The sequence below is a fragment of the Cavia porcellus genome, unplaced genomic scaffold (assembly GCF_034190915.1).
Source record: "Cavia porcellus strain 051 isolate PalLab524CR breed Dunkin Hartley unplaced genomic scaffold, mCavPor4.1 scaffold_6, whole genome shotgun sequence".
In the NCBI taxonomy this organism is placed as follows: Eukaryota; Metazoa; Chordata; class Mammalia; order Rodentia; family Caviidae; genus Cavia; species Cavia porcellus.
The window spans coordinates 22,562,576-22,583,389 of NW_026947489.1; the positions used below are offsets into that span (position 1 = coordinate 22,562,576).

The following is a 20,814-nucleotide window of genomic DNA, read 5'->3' on the forward strand; positions in this document are numbered from 1 at the left end:
AAGGATACAGACTCAACTGAGACATCATTCTCAAACTGCTTATTTTATCAGGAAAACTCTAATTACCTGAGTGCATGGATACAGTATATACATCGTGGCATGTTCTTCCGATCATAGATATCTGTGGTTTCTGGGTAAAAAATCTAGGGAAAAATAAAAGTAGTCGAGTAAGTTACTGATACGTTGCTGTCATTTGATCATTCACCAATCATCAATAATATAAATGAGCTATGGGCAGTTAACCAACACTGCTGGCATTCAACAACTTCATTTGGATGAATGTACACATAATTGTAAGCACAAGAAACAACATGCTACAGTACGCATGAGAAGTACTATCTGCAAACTTTCCACTTGATTCCACTGAACTTCACTAGATATATAGAAGTGATTTACCTATTTCAGATCTACATACAGGCAAATGGAACCCAAATTCTAGACTGGTTTCAACACTACAAGTATCTGCGGCTTGAAAGGACCGCAGTCCATTTTTTATCTTATGTGCTTAGATTTACATCTCAACATGCAACACAGGCTTTCATTTTATAAGCTGCTGCATTCAGACAATGGAAAAGGAAATATAAATATAAAATGTTAAGGGGAAAGTGGGAAATACACAAAGGAAACAGCTGGAATAGAAAACTATTTGTGAAGGTGTAAGGTAAGTACTTCTCCTTGGTTACTTGCTGATTAGCAAGCAGAATAAAGCACAGGAACACTGTCCCTTATCCAAATTATTCAGGACACATTTGTTTCAAGGTAGAATTTCTACATTTCTCAATATAGAAAACCCACTGTGATTTTGAGAAAGAAAGAGTAATAGTAGATAGGGGGAAAAACACTGAATGAACCAACCTGAAAAACTAGACAGTGACAAGATCTATATGGGAGGACAGACTGTGAGGTCTTCAGCTGAAGAAATGAATGTGTCGAGTAGGAGAAAAAGATCTCTCCCCTGAGGGAACCGCAAGACGAAAGCAGGCATGACCACAGCAGCTGATAAAGTTAGACTATTACTTTCTAAAATGTACACAGTATATTATAGAAACTGATGGGAAAATATGGTTGTGTAGTGAAAGAGTTTTGCTCTACAATAAATTACAGGACATTATGGCGGTGGAAGGCCAAATTGGGGATGTTTACCCTGAGGTCACGTCCTCCTTCTGCTATTACAACTTCCTTTTTCCTTTCCCAGTGCATCCGAAAAAATTCCAATCTGCTCCTCCTGCATCAATACCCACCCTAAGCACCATACCTGGTCAAAGGTTACATGTACCCCAATCCCCATAGCCTTGGTAGAGGAAAACCCAGACTGCTGTCGGTTATGGACTCCTCTCCATGTCCCTGGAATAATTCTACTTTTTCTTACATTCTGCTCCTTTTTCGCACCAAGAAACTCTAAAATGTAGGTAGGATGGAATTGTATTATTCTGAGCATCAAGTCTGATGAGTCTGAACTTGGGAAACACGATACGAAGAAGTATTCCAGCTCTGAAGCTAAGATTAAAACAGAACTCCAGGGGCTGGGGATTTAGCTCAGTGGCATAAGCACCTGCCTTGCAAGCAGGCAGTTGTGAGTTCGATCCCTGGTATGGAGAAAAATGAAAAAGACAAAAAAATAAAAGTTAACAAAAACAGAACTCCAGGAAGATCTGACAGGAGACAGGATGTGGCGTACACTGAATGATGAAGAGACCAGAGCTAGGGAGGCAGATGGGGAAGCTGTTGAAACAGTGAGTGGATCAGAAAGGATATTTCAAACACTTGTAGATTTTGGGAACTGCATTAGGAGTCCAAGAAGTCAACAAGGTTTTAGTGTGGACGACTGTGCTAATGATGGCATGGTACCACGCTTTAGAGAAAAGGGGTCTAATTTTCAAACATGGCAAAGAAAAGAACTTTAGCACTTTGCTCAGGGAAAGGGGAAAAAATAAAGAGGGTAAAATCTAGTCTTTTGCAAACACTCAACTCTGGATTTAATCCAGTTCAACATATATGTATATACGTGAAAACAAACTCAGCAGTACAGTAAATACCAAATTTCCAAGTGGTTTTAGTTACTTTCTGATACTGCACACCTCACTTCTTTTCCTTTCCTTCTGTCGCAAAAATTCCAACACTACAGAAAAGTATAAAAAAAAATAAAGAAAATAAAACCACCTTAATCCCATCACACAGAAATGAGAAAAGTATCTCCTTACAGATTTTCCCCAAGAATGCTCACTCTATTTTTACATGAAAAGCATGGGTTCATCTTGGTCAAACCTTTATAACCTTAACCTGATCCTCCCACCCTTAGCTAATACATCAAAGATAACATTTGATGACCCCTTTTTAATGGCACTAGTGTTTCACTGGCTTTAGCTTAAGTTGTACCCCCAGTGGAAGAACAGGAAGTTTGTTACCAGTATTTTTCTTCCATTGGCACTGCTAGAAAATCTCTGCATGTGTTTATGTGTATGTTTGTATGTACATATATGTATATGCCTTTCTGATTACTTTTGGGAGGATAAATTCCTAGAAGGGAATTCCCCTGTCAAAGACAAACTTTTGAAAGAAAGAAAAGAATGTTAACCAAGCCATTAAGAGTGACAGTACAGCACAGCCTTCTGGATAGCTGCTGGGTAGCTGGAGATGGTGATTTCACTAACAGCACCACTAAATAAACACCTAAGCTAAACACTCAGAAGATGCCTGCTTCCTGTATCAGATACAGGAAGTAATGTCATTTTATCTTTTCTACAGTGTAATATATACAGTGACCCTTTATACTCTACAAATTTGGTTACTCTGAAGCCAGAAAATATTTCCTGCTATCATATTTTTCTGCAACAATTCTGTGAATAAGTAAACACCACTAACTATACACTTTCAAATGGTGAGCTTTAGAGAATGTGAATTCTTTTTTTTTTTCTTTTTAACTGCTCAGGCTACCAGAGAATGTGAATTCTAAGAAAACACATTTTAATGTAAATCTACAATTTACATAGTAAAAGTAAACACCATCATAGGGATTTTCTCTAGGGTGAAGCAAAACAGGTATGAGGAACATAAAAAAAACTTTTTCCTAAGTCAAACAGAAAAAAAGAAAACTAGCCAAAGATTCTGGGAAATCTCCTATAGAGAGAATGAGAACTGTTATTCTCAAACAGAACTAGGACTATCAGGTAAGTTACCTTAGGTAATCCTATGTCATCCATAGCATTCAACCACTGAATCACATTATCAGTGTGTCTGAAGTGGAGGCCAGTTGCCTAGAAAAAATAAAGAGACCATCAGGCAGCATTGGCAAGTAATGAACAAAAGCTCTTCTCGAGAGAGCTCACAATGTCCCCTCTATGTTAAGGTCATTGTGCTCATATTCGAATACCAAGAAACCACAACTCAGCTCCTCTCCCTAAAAGCCACCTGGAGAACCTTCCCATGCACACTGTGCTTGACAAAAGATGGTTTTTAGAGTTGTATTATCCATAGCTTGGTCATCTACAAGTGACACTGGACAAGTCACCTCAGCCTTTCAGTATGAGATTCCCCTTGTACAGCACCTACTTTTTGTGTTTGTTGTAAAGATTGAGATAATGTACACAAGGCCATGAGTGTGGTACCTGAACAGATAAAGACTTAACACATACTATAAAACATGAATCGGGACTTTCATAGCACATATCAAAAATAACCCACTGTGGGGCTGGAGGTTTAGCTCAGCGGCATAAGCACCTGCCTTACAAGCAGGCAGTCGTGAGTTCGATCCCCGGTACCGATAAAAACAAAAAAGACAAAAAAAAAAAAAAAAAAAAAAAAAAAGACACATTAAAAAAATAAAATAAAATAACCCACTGTAAGGCAGGTATTGTGGCACAGGCCCGTAATTCTAGCATTTTGAGAGGTCAAAGTATGAGAGGACCGCAAATTTAAGTCCAGCCTGAGCAACTTAGTGAGACCATGTCTCAAAAAAAAGGAAAGAGGGCATGGAGATGTAGCTCAATGCAAGTACCTGAGTTCAATGTCCTGTAATGTGAAAGAAAGAAGGTACCCTCTTCTAAACTTCTATGCCTTTTTTTTTTTTTTTTTTGGCAGAGCTAAAAACAGTACTACTTCACCAATAAGCCATATCTTCAGCCTCTATGTCTTTTTTTTTTTTTTTTTTTTTTTTTAAGCAATAACTACTCCCAAGAAAACAGAGATAGAGGGCTGGGGATTTAGCTCAGCAGAACAAGTGCTTGCCCGGTAAGCATGAGGTCATAAGTTCGATCACTGGCACCAAAAAAAAAAAAAAAAAGAGGATACAGAGATAGGACTTTAAAATGTATGTATGTATGTATGTATGCATATGTATAGCTCTACTGCTGTACTCTACTCTCTATCTTGGTATTCTGTGTACAGAACAGCTCCAAAGTCCTTCTCAGAATAAGTTCTTACTTATTCTGTAAGCCTTATTAAGTCTTCCTGAGTTTTGCTGCTGCTATTTGTTTTTATAAACAATAGCCAGGCCTGCTGGATGCTAACTAAACATGTGCCCTACCACTGAGCCACCAGCCCTAGGCTTTACTTCTTAAGAAAAGTTTCTGCTTAGGATATTAATTTTAATTGAGAATCTACACATTATTTGTTCCAACCTGAATTTAAACAAGGTTTAAAAACCTCTTTTCAAGCTGTCTGAAGTCCTAGGTCATTGTCACATTTGGTCCAGTCCTGTCCATTAACCATTTTTATGTTCACTCATGGTGATACTACCTTTTATACTTCTTTCAAATAAGCACTAATAGGTAAGGTTCCTTAAGGAACACTGTACCCGACGGAATTCAGTCCTTGTTAACAGCTCAACCTCAATAGTCTTGTGGGTTTTTTGTTTTTTTGTTTTGTTGGTACTAGGGATCGAACTCATGACCTTGTACTTGCCCAGACAGATGTTTACGTCACTGAGCTAAACCCCTAGCCCTTAAATAGTCTTATTTAGGACTCTGAGTCACAGGAATCACTTGCTTCAATTTTTTGAAATTAAGGTCATTTTTCCATTTTTCCTTTGAATCTAATATTGTAAGGAGACACTTTCCTAAAGCTGCTATTCACAAACAAGTCTCGGTCCTTCTTTAAAATCACACTTAAAGTATTAATTCCCCTAGTTACTTCCTCTACTTTCTAAGAATGAAAAAATTTGTCTAGGACTATGAAAATTACTAGATACACACCCTTTTCATAAGAATTTGACTGGGAACTCAGTCTACTGAGCTACTTACTACTTAGAGGGTAGCTCAGTGATAAGAGACCTAACTGGTATTTATGAGGCCCTGGGTTCAGCATCCAGCACCAAAAGAGAATTGTACCAGAAATATAGACAGCTAACATTCTTGTACTGCTAGATCTGGCCTTTGGACTACTCTATCCATTCTGACAGGCATTTGGAAAGCTGTACTTTGTTTGTCTAACACACCCTGCCTGTTTTTCTCAATAGCTCTCAAACAGAATAAAGCATATGCTAAGCTTCTTTTTCAAGTTTACAGAAAAGAAGGACTCACCCTGTATCTGGTCTGCTCTCGATCATAGATTTTTTTCAGGGACACCACTTTAGGAGAGAAAAAGTTTCCTAATTTGGCCAGGTAGACTCCATTTCTAAGCCCCTCCTCCAGCTCCGTAGTTGGTGGCAGGTCTTCCCCCAGGCAGGCTTCCATCCACCTGCACAAACAGAGAAGGAAGGAAAAAACAGGGAAGGTCAGAACTCTTCCTTAGTTACTTTAAATCCTATTCTCCCTGCAGAAATTTACATTAAGCATAGCAATGCTCTTTTACAATGGATTTCCACACATAGCCACGCCCTGGCTGGTTCAGATCTCAGAGGCAGTGTAGACAATGCCTTGCACAGATGCCACCCTCTCTGCCCTCCTTTCCTCTGCTGCAGCAGCAGTCAGCTGGCTGCCTATGTCCTCACTCCCCTAGCAGCCTCAGACTTTCCTGGAGCCCTGGCGTTGTTCCTACGGAGTCCCAAGAAAAACCATCTGTAACTGAAGCCACTATCCCAGCTGTTCAAAGGCTACGTTTGTTGCTAATGTTTTTCCAATTTCTTTCCATTTCCAGAATTCAGAGTCCACAATGAATTTCTAGATTCAGGTTTTATGATTTTTTTCCCTTTTTTTTTTGTACCAGAAATAGAACTCAGGCTAAGCAGGCACTGTGCCTCCTAACTGTGCTCCTGGTCCCCAGGTTTTATGATTTTCTTTGGGCTGCAAAACACAATCAAGCAGTAAAAAATGAATCTAGAGCAAGCTGCACCCTCTTGTGAGCCAGCCAGGTGCAAGGGCGAGGAGAGAAGAGCCCCCCCCCCCCCAACAACCAGCTAATTCAAAGGAACACAGGCTGAGGAGATAGCAGCTAAAGCAAAAAAGCAACTTAACACTACTGACTTTGCAGGCCTAAACCCCATAATCCGCGCATCTATTTAGATGATAACAATATGCAATTTAGTAACTAATGGGGATTTCCTACTTTCTTCTTTTTCTAATTCAATATTGTTCTCATTATTTTATTCCCTTTAAAATAAAAAGTTTTTAAAAAAAGGAATGAATCTAGGCAGAGAGAAGATAATAAATTCTTAAATGTTTTTTGGAGGCAGGGAAAAGAAAAAGCTATTTTCTCACTGAATACCTCTCATGAGATTTCAAGGAAATAAATGAAAACATGAAAGCTCAGTTGCATGTATTTGCTAGCAACAGAAACAAAGGTAGTTAAAATTCCTTTAACACAAGGATTTCAACTACTCTTTGAGCCATGGAACACTCACTTTACTCCACTACTGGGGACTCAACCCAGGACCATCGTGATCCTCCGGCCTCAACAGAGTGCTGGGATTCACAAGTGTGCACCACCATGCCTGGGTACACATTATCTTTTGAATATCTGGGGAAAGCTACAAATGATTCCCCAGAAAAATATTCATATGCTTAAATTTTACAGATTTTGTTGACCTTACAAATCCAGATTAAAAACCTCTGTTTAAAATTATTATACTCAGATTCTACAGGGCTGATATCCTCACATTCTTCACCATTGTGGAAAAAAATTTCTGAAACATTAGTTGTCACCTGGCCTGACCACTTTTGAAAGCCTAATGCAGAAAGTTCAAGATACAGCAGATTAAAATAAAAATTAAATTTACTATTGCACAGATATGAAATATTTACAATGTTCATGGTGTAACACTCCTATAATCCCAGCATTAGGGAGGCAAGAGGATCATTAAAAGTTCAAGACCCATTGGGCTACAAAGTAAGCCCAAGGCCAGCCTAAACTACCTAGTAAGACCCTGTTTCAAAGATACAAAAGAGAAAGAGACAGAGACAGAGACAGAGACAGAGACAGAGACAGAGACAGACAGAGTCTTGCCACATCGCCTGGGCTGAAGTTACCCTCCAGCCTCAGACTCCCAAATAGCTGGGACCAGCACATGGGCCACACCCACCCATAGTATTGAATTGCAGTTAAACTGCAATACAACTACAAGAAACATGTGAAGGTCACATACACACAACTGTCCATGAAAATGTATAAAACACTAACAAACCAATACAAAGGCCAAATAGTATAAGTGTGTTTATGATCCCATTTATATCCTTTTATATACTCTTTATACTAATAAAACTGCTAAGCTATAAAGTATGAATTTATCATACTTTTATAATTATTTTTATAATTCAGAATATATCATACTAATTCTACCTTTTCAAATTGAAACTATTACTCAGAATCTTAAAAAAAAAAAGCAACAATTTCTGTATTTTTCTCCAATTCTACAGAACAGTCATTTGCAGCACATCTACTCTACTTTTAGAGCAGCTACATAGTAGATAATGAAGTAAAGATTGGATAAAGAGCAGAGAATTTGCTATACTCCATGATAAGCAACTCTTCTGGCTGTTCTTTCAAGCAGTAGGATATAAACTGTAAGAAAGAGTAAAATGGAACAAGTGCATTTTCTAGAAGAGTTGTCAAGGTAACTAAATTAGACACCTATTTGCAATAGCTATAAAATCCAAGCTGTCCTCTACTAGAGACCAAAGACTAGGAAGACCATGTAAAAAAGAAAGGCAGCTGTCGTGTGGAAAAGAACTATAGCCCAAGAAAACACAGCATATAATTTTCTTCCCAATATTTTACTGCTAAAAAGGATATGGATAAAATCATTTTGGCAAACTGCTGGCAACTCCAGCTCTCAGGGGACAATCTAACTTGGGTTCTCATTAACAGGAACAAACTAACAATTACAGCCTAAGCCAAAAACAGCCCTCTAACACGTAACAGTACAAAGAAAAAATTACTTATTTTCTTCTTAAAGTGACATGAATATGAAGGGCAGGTTGAATGAAGAGCACAGTAGGCATCTTCCTTCGCACCAGACCCAATACTAGTGGGGCTGGTTAGGTCCTCCAGGGCTCATGGCGCCACCTCCCATCAACTCTTACCTTTGCCTTCTCAGTCTATAATACAGCTTGGATTAATGAGTAAACATAGAAGTCCCGGGGTACAATACATCACACATCACCCAACCATCAGACTGAGGTAGGGACACTAGCTGTGATGTGGAAAAGGGCTAAGTGGAGAAAGCTAGGGTAAACCAAGAAGCAAAATCCAGGAGCTGCCTGTACCACACCCTAAAGTCTCAGCTGCTCCACAAGGCAGCATCATTTGCAAATGTTTTGAAAAAGTAAAGGGTTTTTTGGTACTGGGGATCAAAGTGATGACCTCATCAGACAGGCCGCTGAGCTATATCCCCCAGCCCCTCAACTAGAATTTTTAATATTTGCAGAACTTTAGCTTCTACTTTAATTCCAAAACATAATACATCCCCTTTCGGTCCCTCCCTGTAATTCTTCTGCCACTAAACCACAGAATCACAAAGTACAAGAGCCATGAGCCTAATAGACTTCTGAGGCAAATCTCTTTGGTTTTATTTTTAAATTTAATACATATTCAGGGGCTGGAGATTTAGCTCAGTAGCATAAGCACCTGCCTTGCAAGCAGGCGGTCGTGAGTTCGATCCCCGGTATTGATAAAAAAAAAATTTAATACATATTCATACACATTTTTAAATTTAATACACATTCAGCCAAGCATGATGACACACATCTGTAATCCCAGTATTCCGAAGGCTAAGGCAGAAGGATCTTGGTGAGTTTCAGGTATCTGGGCTATGCAGTTAGTTCAAGGCCAGCCTCAACTATGTAGTGAGACTCTGTCTTAAAGCAAACAAACATACCTATCTATACATTTATTAAAGATTACTGAGCATCTTTCAAATTTGCATTAATATTTTCCATGTTTTTATATAGTTTATAAAGACTTAAATCATAAAAATTCTACTAAATGTTTAATCACTTTTGTTGGTCATGTATAGGTATTTTCTTTTTTTTTTTTTTTTTTTTTTTGTCTTTTTCCTTTTTATCGGTACCAGGGACCGAACTCACGACCGCCTGCTTGCTTGCAAGGCAGGTGCTTATGCCGCTGAGCTAAATCCCCAGCCCCATGTATAGGTATTTTCAATCATTAAATACTGCAAGGAGTATCTTCAAGACTTTTTTCCATTTTACTGGTACATTTTAGATATACAGAATAACATTCATCATAGGGAGTTTGTATCTATATATGACTATATCTTGCTTTCCCCCCACTTTCTTCCCCTTCCTTCAGCCGCTTTTCTATTTACAAAAGCTCTATTGCTATTTTTTTCTTTTATTCTTTTTTTCTTGCCCCTTACTTTCTTTTCCTCTTCCCTCTCATTTCCCATCTCATCTGAACATTTTCTTCCCATTTCCATTATCTATTATGTATGTTGGTCCTTATTTACACTTTCGGTTTCTCACACTAGAGAATCCATCAATTTTTTTTTTTTTTTTGTCTTTTTGAGACAGGGTCTCACTATGCAGTTCAGGTTGGCCTTGAGCGCACTTTGTAGCCCAGGCTAGTCTCGAACTCCCAAGGATCCTCCAGCCTCAGCCTCCTAAGTGCTGGGATTACAGACATGAGCCACCACACCCAGCAAACCATCAATATTTAAACTTGGTCTCAAGGTGCAAACCATTTACCTAGAAATGTCTCAACCTTATCTTTATGGTTGAGTAGTGCTTTACTGAATTAAAAAAAAATTATATTATATATATAATATATATATAATATATATATATTATATATATATATATAATATAATTTTTTTTTCCTTTATCCATTCATCAGTTGATGGGCTTATGAGCCGTTTCCAAGATTTGGCTATTACAAACTGTGCCACTATAAGCATAAGTATGCACATATCTCTGTGGTATGATGCTTTTAATTCTTTTGGGACAATAGCAAGAAGGGAAACAGCTGTGTTGAATGGGACCTCTAGTCCTAGTTTTCTAAGGAATCTCCACCCTGATTTCCACAGTTGTTGCACCAGTCTACATTCCTCCAACAGTGAAGAAGGGTTCCTTTTTCCCAACAGCCCATCCAGGATTTGTTATTGGTTGATTTCTTTCTTTCTTTCTTTTTTTTGGGGGGGTGGGTGGGTACTGAGGATGGAACTCATGATCTCAACACTTGCCAGGCAGGCACTATTGGTTGATTTCTTGCTGACAGCCATTCTTTCTGGAGCAAGATAGGATCTCAGCATTGTTTTAACTGGTTTTAAATGACCGGTAATGTTGAACATTTTTTCATATATTTATTTGCCTTTTCTATTTCTTCATCTGAGAAATATATTCATTTCAGAAGCTCATTTTTGGATTGGGTCTTTTAATTTGGCAAAGCAAACTCAAAATTCATAACCTCAGTTTCAGGTTCATTTTGGCTTGCTGAGATGTTCTAGGATACTTTGGATAAATCATCTTCTTGTGAAAATGTATAAACAGTCTGGGAAATATAGGCACAGCCCTTCTGACTTTTTATTTTGAAATACCGAGTTGCCCATGTTGGCCTCCAGCTTGCCATTCTCCAGCCTCAGCCTCCCACATAGCTGAGATTCAAGGTGTATGCCACCACACCTGGCAAGAGGGGATTTTTGAGCCAGGTGTCATGGTATTTGCCTATAATCTCAGCACTCTGGTAGGCTGAGGCAAGAGGATTACAAGTTCTGCTCAGCCTGGTCAATTTATTATGTCTCCAAAGAAAAAGGCTAAAGGGCTGGGAATTAGCTCAGTGATACAGTGCCTGCCTAGCAAGTATAAGGTCCTGAGTTTGATTCTTGGTACAAAAAAAAAAAGAAAGAAAAGAAAAGAGCTGGGATGTACAAAGTGCAAAGGGCCTGGTTCAATCCCCAGGAGTGAATTAATTAATTAATTAATTCAAGAAAAATTGGAGAAAGATTTTTGACTTACTCATTAGAACTTAGCAAAACAGGAGGGCTAGAGTTTAGGAGCTTAAAACTTTTCCCACTCCTAGGAGAAAGTGCCCCACAATATTGCTCATTTATTTGACCCTGCATAGCTCCTCCTCTATAAACAAGGAGTCTGCCAAGGATAGCAGGGAGGGTCAGGGAAGCACAACTCAGACTGCCCTCAACACCCAGTTGGTAGCAGTGGGCACCTGGGAATGTTGAAAGCAAATATTCACACTGGATCTTGAATCTAAGATTCTACTGCTTCCATGTAGCCCCACATAGTTTGGCCTTGAACTTTCTGGAATCCTTCTGCCTCAGCCTCCTGACTGTTGGCACCACAGCAAGGAGTATCTTCATACACAGTGTTTTGTATTTGGAATTAATCCCTTAGGAGCCCTTAAAATGTATTCTCACTGGGGCTATAGCTTGGTGGTAGAGCACATACTTGGCATGCACAAGAAAGAAAGCAGTAACAAATGAAAAACAATTAAAAGTGGTTTTTATTGCCCACATGCCTACTCCAAGGTTATCTCTCAAGTGCCATGAATTTAGACCTAGATTTATATACTGTCTCTAGCAGTTAGCAGGATAGCAAGTAACTTAGCCAGCCTTTCTTCATTTGTTAAAGGGGGATAATAACTCCTTCCAAACAAGTCGTTTTGGAGAATCCAGTAAGATTGCAAGTGAAGGAGAATCTAGCACACACAATGCCTGGCTGCATACTGAGGAAATATTTGTGCCTTTCCTCCCATGAGTCATACATGCTGACACTTCCGTTCAATACAATGATTCCAGTTCCTTCGAGTACTCTCCTGAAAGAGAGTAGTAATATCACCTACCCACTCAAGGTGTTGCTTGGCATCCCCAGGAGTGTGGACCATGACTCCAGGGCCCTCAGCACTCCGCACTCATCCTGAACATTCCCAGCTGAATGCCATGTTACAAGCAGAGAATGATGAGCCTGAGATGGAGGGAACTGTCATCTTCATCCTAAATTCTATACCTACCCCAATGAAACCTCAAAGTACATTATTTTAGTATAGTTTTTCAAACAACAGAAACTCATTTTTCCCCCCAAAGACTGCTAAGTCACGTCTCTACAACTCCATACTAAAACTATTATTTGAGCTGCGCACAGTAGTGCACAGCTGTATTTGCAGCACTCTGGGAGGCTGAGGCAGGAGGACAGCAAGTTCAAGCCTAGACTAGGTAACTTAGTGAGACCCTGTCTCAAAATGAAGAGAACAAAGAAATAAATAGTACAAAGTAGCTGGAGATATAACTTAGTGCAAAAGTCCTGGGTTCAATCCTCAATACAGAAGAAATAAACATAAAAGCTATTTGCTCATCTCTATTACATTTCTTTGAGTCAGATGCGGCCCACTGTCTCTAATGTCAGCATCTTTTGGTCCTAATTCTGTGACTCACAATAGTAACATCTCCCTTCACATTATTCACAATGAATGGGCCAACACTGAGAAGGAATATCATGTACAAAAATAACTAGGCACGAAGAAAATGAGGTATGTGGCAGCACAGCTCAGCTGCTCAGCTGGCACCACAGGAAGGCGGAGATGAGGTGAAAATGTCAGCAGAAAGCACCAGGCCAGGCCTTTCTGTCCTGCTTAGAAGCCTTGACTTTGTCCTAGTCACAGGGACACGGAAGAACAACCCAACCAGATGTCTCAGAAAAACCAATGGCAACGATGTGGGGTGTTTCAAATTTCCATTAGAAAACAAGGACAAATGTTTCAACAAATAAATTTTTAAAAATTCAGAGAGCCAGGCATGGTGGTGCAGGTCTATAATCCCAGCACTCAGAAGGCTGAGGCAGGAAATTTGTTGAGTTCACCATCAGCCTGTATCACACAGTGAGGCACTGTGTCAAAAAAAAAAAAAAAAAAAAAAAAACCAGTTTGGAGACTGCTATACTCAGTCAGTGATGGCAAACTTTTGGAGCTTTCCATGATAACAAACAGCCCACTGCGGCACACAATGCCATAGGTTCACCGCCACCATATTAAGTTTTGACATCAGAATATTCAACAGGTGATCAGAACTCAGACATGAGCACAAATAGAGCCTGATGACAAAACTTGTAGTTGTGAAGAAAGTGAAATAGGGTTCTTAGTCCTTCCTCTCACAAGGGGTGTAAGCAAAATCTCAATATGTAGACCAGCAGGCCTTGAACTCAAGATCCCCTGCCTCAGCCTCCCAAGTGCTAGAATTACGGGTATGCTGACCACCACCTGGCAGGATATAAACACTCAGCATTTTCTCCTTTTTTTAAGTGATGGCCTCAGATCTGCTTTAGCACTCTAACTTAAACACAAATTATTAAAAAGACAGAAAGAGGGGGTTGGGGGTTTAGCTCAGTGGCATAAGTGCCTACCTTGCAAGCAGGCAGTCTGGGTTCAATCCCCGGTACCAATAAAAAGAAAAAAAAAAAAAAAAAAAGACAGATTTGAAACTACTACACAGGAAAACTAACATTTAATGGTACATTTTCAATATAAATAAAACTAAAAAATTTTTATATCATATAGTAGATATGAAGCTAAAAAATATGGCTTATCTTTTTAACACCTTCAGAAGGTAATGTTACTGTTCTTATAGATTTAACAACAACAACAAAAAAAAACACAAACAAAAACTTGAGTTCCAAAAAGTAACCTGTCCAAGATTATATAACTAGTAAGCATACGCTTAACCTAAACCAGTATAATTTCAAAACCGACTCTTAATTGCTACAATGTACACAGGAAAGATACCACCTCAAAAATAACAACATAGGGGCTGGGGATTTAGCTCAGCGGCATAAGCGCCTGCCTTACAAGCAGGCGGTCGTGAGTTCGATCCCTGGTACCGATAAAAATGAAAAAAAAAAAAAAAGACAAAAAAAAAAAAAAAAATAACAACATAACAACAGTAACAGCATCTACTGAGCACCGACCTCAGGTTCTGGCGCAGGCCTTCCTGAAGCATCCCACAGCACACAGCACACGACCACACAAGCAACCTCATACTATCAAGCGCTGAGAGCAGCCTAGTAAGTATTAAACGTTGGTAAAGTTGACACATTTAATGTGAAAAATTAGTGTTTATGCAAAAGACTATCATTAATTGGGATGGCTGGTGCTATGCACTAAACCCAGGGCCTTTGCACCAAGCTACATTCCCAACCCTTTTCTATCTTATTTTGAGCCAGGGTCTCACTAAGTTGCTAAGTTATTCAGACTGGACTCACACTTGAAATACAGGAATGTAGCACCACACCCATCTTAGTCTGTTTACATAAAGTTTGGCTTTATGTACATTTTAAATAAATTATCAAAGTAATTACCTAGTTTGACAGCTGCATATTTATTCAAGAAACACTTCTGATTTCTCTGTGTAATATTTATCAGTGGTGCAATTATGTGCTAAATGCCAGTCTCTACTTGCAAGAAAATCACGCTGGAAAAAGAGATGCTTAAAGGAGCAGCTACAGGACATTTCATCCAGCTTTGTAAGCTGAACGCCATTTAGAGAGGTAGCAAATGAGAAAAAGAAGACCTTTAAGATAATGACAGCATAAACAAAGAGTAAATTATCATGAAATCAAAACACGCATTCTGGGAATGACAAACCACTGTGGGAGAGACTAGGAGACACATCTGGAGCATCAACATGCAGGCACTGCAACCCCAAGAAGTCCTAGAGCAGAAGAGAGACCTAGTCAGATCCAAGGCTCAGAAAAGAACTAGGATGGGAACATGGACAACAGATTCAAGTGAGGAGTATTAGGCAGCTCTTTCAGGAACCCACAGAACAGGTAGTGAGATCTTTAACTGGGGCAACTGAGGAACAGAAAGAAAGGGGAGAACAATTGTAGAGGTGGAATTGGTTCAGCGTGCAATCTGTGGGGTGGGTAGGAAGCGGGGAGCATGAAAGATGATAATTTCACAGATGAATGAAAGGGTAATGTGGTGGTTTCAGTCAGCTCGTGAGAGCTTGCATTTTACAATTAACTTGACATCAAATAAATTAGATTTAAATACACATGTATATAAAATATAAATAGCTGTATAATCTTAAAATGGGAAAGGAATTCACAAGACTACAAAAGCAAAAATCAGAAGATAAACAAACTGGCTATGTAAAAAATAATCTTCTTAGGGGCTGGGTACTGGCACAAGTGCCTGCCTGGCAAGCATGAGGTTGTAAAAATTTACTCTCTGGTACCAAAAAAAAAAATAATCTTCTATAAGAAAATTTTTTTACAAAATTAAAACTTTAAAAGAAAAAAAAACTACAGAAAAAAATTGTAGCATAACAAAGAGCTAACCTTCTATAACCTATATATATAGGTACACATATATACATAATTTAACTTTTTAAAATAAAATGACAAGTGTTTCACCTGAAAAATAAGCTAGAAATATACATAGGTAACTCATAAAAGAAGAAACATGAATGGCCCATAATTACAGGAAAATCTCAGTCTTACTACTAATCAAAAAGATACAAAGTAAATAAATACTGTCCTAGTGGCCTGATGGATAAGGCACTGGTCTCCTAAATAAGTATTATCTCCAATTACCAAAGTACCAAAGATTCAAAACAAAGAAAAAAAGAAAAATTTATTACCCACTCTGCAGGGAAAACCTACATTCTCACATTGAGAAAAGTATCTGACACACTGTACTATATATAGCAAACTTAGACTCCTATAAAAGGAAAAAGTCTTACTTAAAAAAAATGATTTGGTGATTTGCTGCATGGATGACTAAGTAAAAGTCAATGCCCACTGAACAAAATCAGGGACACCCATAGAAGCAGGAGAGGATGATAAATTCATGTCTGAAACATGATCAGCTTGAAATGTCAATGGGACATTCACCCTGCAGGCATTTCAACATACAGGTTTGAAACTCACAAGGGAGGCCTGGGCCTGAAGAGTGGCACCATTTTCAAATCAGGGAAGACTTCTTTGCCCGTGAAACAAGTTGTAGAGGGAAAAGTGACAAAGGAGACCACCCATGGTTAACAGGTGAAATAGTCACTTTGGCAGGCAGATGTGAATCAGAAGAGAATCCCAAGGGCATGATCAATGGAAAAATGTCAGCAGGAATGTGGAACACATCACCACTTTCTCCTGTCGAAGAGAAGTGGCTGGGAAGTAAGGAAGAAGGCCTGCTACACAAGAAAGAAAGTTATGTCAGCTGTCCTGAAACACTGTGGGTCAAACCAAGAATGGCAAAATTAGCTGCCTTATCAGGAGTGCCCCTCACATAAATATGGTGCTGGGGATTTTATGGTCAGTCACTTGAAGAGATGCTACTGTGGCAACGGTGTCTGCTTCAGCAAACTAGAAAACAAGTCCTTAGGGCTGGGGATTTAGCTCAGCGACATAAGCGCCTGCCTTGTAAGCAGGCAGTCATGAGTTCGATCACCAGTATCGATAAAAAAAAAAAAAGACAAAAAAAAAAAAAAAAAAAAAAGAAAGAAAACAAGTCCTTGAGTTAATAAAAGATATGAACAAGGAAAAAGTTTAAGACAGAAATTGAAAGAATACAGAGTAATCTGAGGTGGTAGCATGTCCAGGGAAAGTGTTTTGTTTGTTAGTTTGTGTTAATAATTATAGAAAAAAGCACATATTTGCAGGCTGCAAGAAAAAGAAACAGAAAAAAAAGGAGGCACTAAAACTACAAGTAAGTTCTGAATAGCAAAAGTGACAACTAGCTACAGAAAGGAACATACCCCTGCTTCTTCCCTAAGAAAAGAGGGAAGGAAATAAAAAACAAGCAAGCATGACTTGTAATCTAACTGATCTCTCTGAGCTTGTTTCCTGTCTATAAATAGGACTAGGAATGACACCTAACCTCATAAGGCTGTTATAAGAAATAATGAGATCATATACACCATGTGCTTGGCTCTCGATGGTAGCTATATATTTGTGCAGCATACATGAGTTTGTATGTAAAACAGCTAGATCCTCAGAAATAAACCTATTTCTAGAGTCTGACACTCAATAATTACACAATATCCGTCCACCTTGTGGTACTGATAACACATCTGCTTGCTTGTTTGTTTGAGACAGGGTCTCACTATGTAGCTCAAGCTGATCTTGAACTCATGGAATCATGGAGATCCTCTCCTGCCTTAGCCTTTCCAGAGTGCTGGGATTCTGGGCATACATGTGCACAAAAGTGGTAACACTTTTCAAAGGAAGTCAATACTTGGCCTCCTCACTAAGAAAATGACTACACTAGGGCCAAGGATTTAGCTCAGTGGCATAAGTCCCTGCCTGGCAAGCTCCAGGATCCCCGGTACCGCCAAAAAAAAAAAAAAAAAGAAAAAGAAACACAGAAAGAAAATGATCACATTGAGACTTTTACTGTTATAAACGCTAAAACAGGCCTAGACCAAGGGCATAGTGGAAAAGAATCAAGGTAGGAACCTGAATGAGGGGTCTGTGGAAAGGAAACCAGTTGAACAAGTTCTGCAGGGCACATGACTTCAGCGGTTTCCAGCTCTGTGCAATACAGAAGGGGAACACACCAATGCCGGAACTGACTCCTCCAAGCCACCAAGATTCAGTTCCTCCAGGAACAGCTCTCTGTGACCACACCCATCCTGCAGAGCAACCCGCCCAGTGCTGGGTTACTCTCAGTGAAGAACCTCCAGGATTTGGCCAATTCTCTTTACCCACAATTCAGATTCTGCTAAACCACTCAGGCACCTAAGCAACACCTAGGCACTGGAAACACGCAACCAAGGAATTCCAGCATGGTATGGCAAGTTCAAGACTTGAAAAAAAGAGAATGCAAAGGACTCAGAGCACTTTTCACCACCGAGGGTGGGAGGGGGGAAGCGCATCCATTCCCAGAGAATGGCTTCAGGGCTTGAAGGGCTCAGTGCAGGACTGGAAAGAGATGCTAGGGAGGGGTAAAAAGGCAAAAGGTAAAAAGAAAATCCTGCAATAACTGAGACAAGGAACAGTAAAAACTTGCTTCCCAGCTCTTGTCTACAAAATGAGATTTGATAGCATCTGTTTTGAAAGAAACTTCTGAGTATAAACTAAGCCAATAGAGTACCCTATAGGAATAAGGAAAAAAATAGGAAAGTTACTCTCCTGAGCATTTAACTTCTGTGTTTACACCTCACACAGACTCACCCCTGAAAAAAATCATCTCACTGTTAGCTGAACTAAGCAGGGTAAGTCCTCTTGCCAAAATTAGATGTCTAATTGCTATCATATTTCAGTAGCGTTCTTGATCTTACTATGGTGATGGAAACCAGACTTTGATGATGAGTTGTACAACTAAATTTACTAATTACTGAACTGTACATTAAAAACAGGTGAATTTTATAGCATATAAATTAGACCTCAGAAAAATATTTTTATTAATAAGATTAACTACCTACACTCAAACGGTGCCTTTAGATCCACAGCCTGACAAAACATTACCCTGTCCAATTTGTCTACCTACCCATCCCTGTCTACTTTACCATACATCATTGTACTATTTTTTTTTTTTCTTGTCTTTTTCCTTTTTATCGGTACCGGGGACCGAACTCACGACTGCCTGCTTGCAAGGCAGGTGCTTATGCCGCTGAGCTAAATCCCCAGCCCCTACTTTACCATACATCATAAAGCACAAAAGATGTTTTACTTTTGACAGAAAAATTCTGAAACTAAATTGAAACTAGATAGCTAAGTCTCAACAACTACAATCCATTCTGTACTAATTGTTAGTAATTCATACAAAAACAGGTGACAGTCTCCTATAAAGTGGAAGACAGGTACATACTTCTTTGCAAAAGCAGGTCTCTGTTACAACCCTTGGACACAAAACAAGAGGGGCTCTACAGAAAACACACATGGAAACTGCACTTCAGATCTTTTCCTTAAGAAGAGTATAGCATGAGAAAGGTTTTTACAGTCTATAGCAGTGATGGAAAATCTTTCAGAGACAAGTGCCCAAACTGCAACCCAAAACTCACTTACCACAAAGCACCAACAATGCAATTAATCTTGATACTGAGGTTTTAGTTTAGGAAAAAGGAACTTATACATTAGTATCTTAAATAAATAAATATATAAAGCAAGTTAGTTAATCACTACTGGTCTACAGTAAGGTCATGGCCCTCATCCTCTGAGGCTCACTGCATGTTAGAGAAGAGAAATGCACAAGGCACTGTGAAAAGTGAAGATAAAAGGATATCCACGGGAGCTTCCAGCAGGAATGTTAACTGCAGAGGAGAAAGAACAGGCTTGTTTTGTCTTCTGAGACAAGGTCCTGCTATGTACTTCAGGGTATCTCTAAACTATGTAGCCCAAGCTGGCCTCAAACTCACAGCAGTGACCCTCCTGCCTCAGCCTCCCAAATGTGGGATTACAAGTGTGTGCCACCATGCCTCACTTTGTACTCTCCCATTTCTAAAAGCCATATTTCTGGTCCTTTACAAGATCTTCCAGTTCACTTATGACAGCTCAGTAATCAGACCTAATCAAACGGTACAATCATGGATTTAAACTCTACACCAAAAGCCTGAGAATGCAAGTAAGAATGAGAAAAAAACTGGGGCCAGGGATTTAGCTCAGTGGTATAAAATGCCTGCTTGGCAAATGCAAAGTTGTGAGATAAGATTCTCAGTACCAAAAAAAAAAGGAAAAAAATTAAAACAGTTGAGTACTGACTATGAATGTCTCAAATTATTTTTTCAGTCTCTGAAATTTGAGAAATGCAAATTAAAAATACACCAAGATTCCATCTCAAAAAAAAAAAAAAGTGCCTCTGAAATCCCTAACACAGACAGAACACTGCTTCCCAAAATAGCCCGAAACACTAGTGCTAAGAAAGACCCAGAATGGGAAAGGGTTGAAGGTGAGTGAAGTCTGAAGCATACTGCAGAGGTTAATACCCCAATTCCCCCTAGAAACTCAGAATCTCTGGCTCCATGATGAAGATTCTAAGTGGTCAATCTGCTAGCCCAGTTTAACCTAGCACTTCTGAAACTGAGGTTAACACTAACCACTCTCTTCCTTCACGTTGCTGCTCAATCTGTTAAAAGAACACACTTCAGAAAACACTGATACAGAAAGCCACACAGATTTTCAAACTCCAAACTAGTACTCTCGTTTAGCACAATGAATAAAATGTGTTCAGCAAGTCTGTCCATCTCTTCAGTCTCTCTGCCAAAGCTGTTACTCCGAAACCTGTGTCCTCACTGGGCGCGGTGGCACACACCTGCAATCTCAACACTGGGGAAGCAGGAACGTGATGACAAGTTTGAGGCCAGTGTGAGCTACATAGCTAGAGCTTGTCTCCAAAAGCTTAAGACTTGCCTGGGCTACATAGCTGGACCTTGTCTCGAATAAATAAATAAATAAATAAGTGACCTGTTTCCTCAAAGTCAACATCATTACACATGATTAATCTGTTTAACATCATAATACAACTTGCTTCAAAGTGCAATGGAAAAAC

General features: G+C 39.2%; 1 protein-coding gene across 1 annotated transcript in view; it reads right to left on the bottom strand.

Moving 5' to 3' along the window:
* The window catches only part of Iqgap1 (IQ motif containing GTPase activating protein 1), a 92,882-nt gene that overhangs the window by 57,060 nt on the left and 15,008 nt on the right, over positions 1 to 20,814 (bottom strand). The window contains exons 3-5 of the mRNA XM_003475752.5: positions 5,517 to 5,673; positions 3,177 to 3,254; positions 67 to 143 (exon numbers count right to left, since the gene is read on the bottom strand). Of these exons, the coding sequence (XP_003475800.3) occupies positions 67 to 143; positions 3,177 to 3,254; positions 5,517 to 5,673 (312 nt within the window). The remainder of the gene's footprint in view (positions 1 to 66; positions 144 to 3,176; positions 3,255 to 5,516; positions 5,674 to 20,814) is intronic.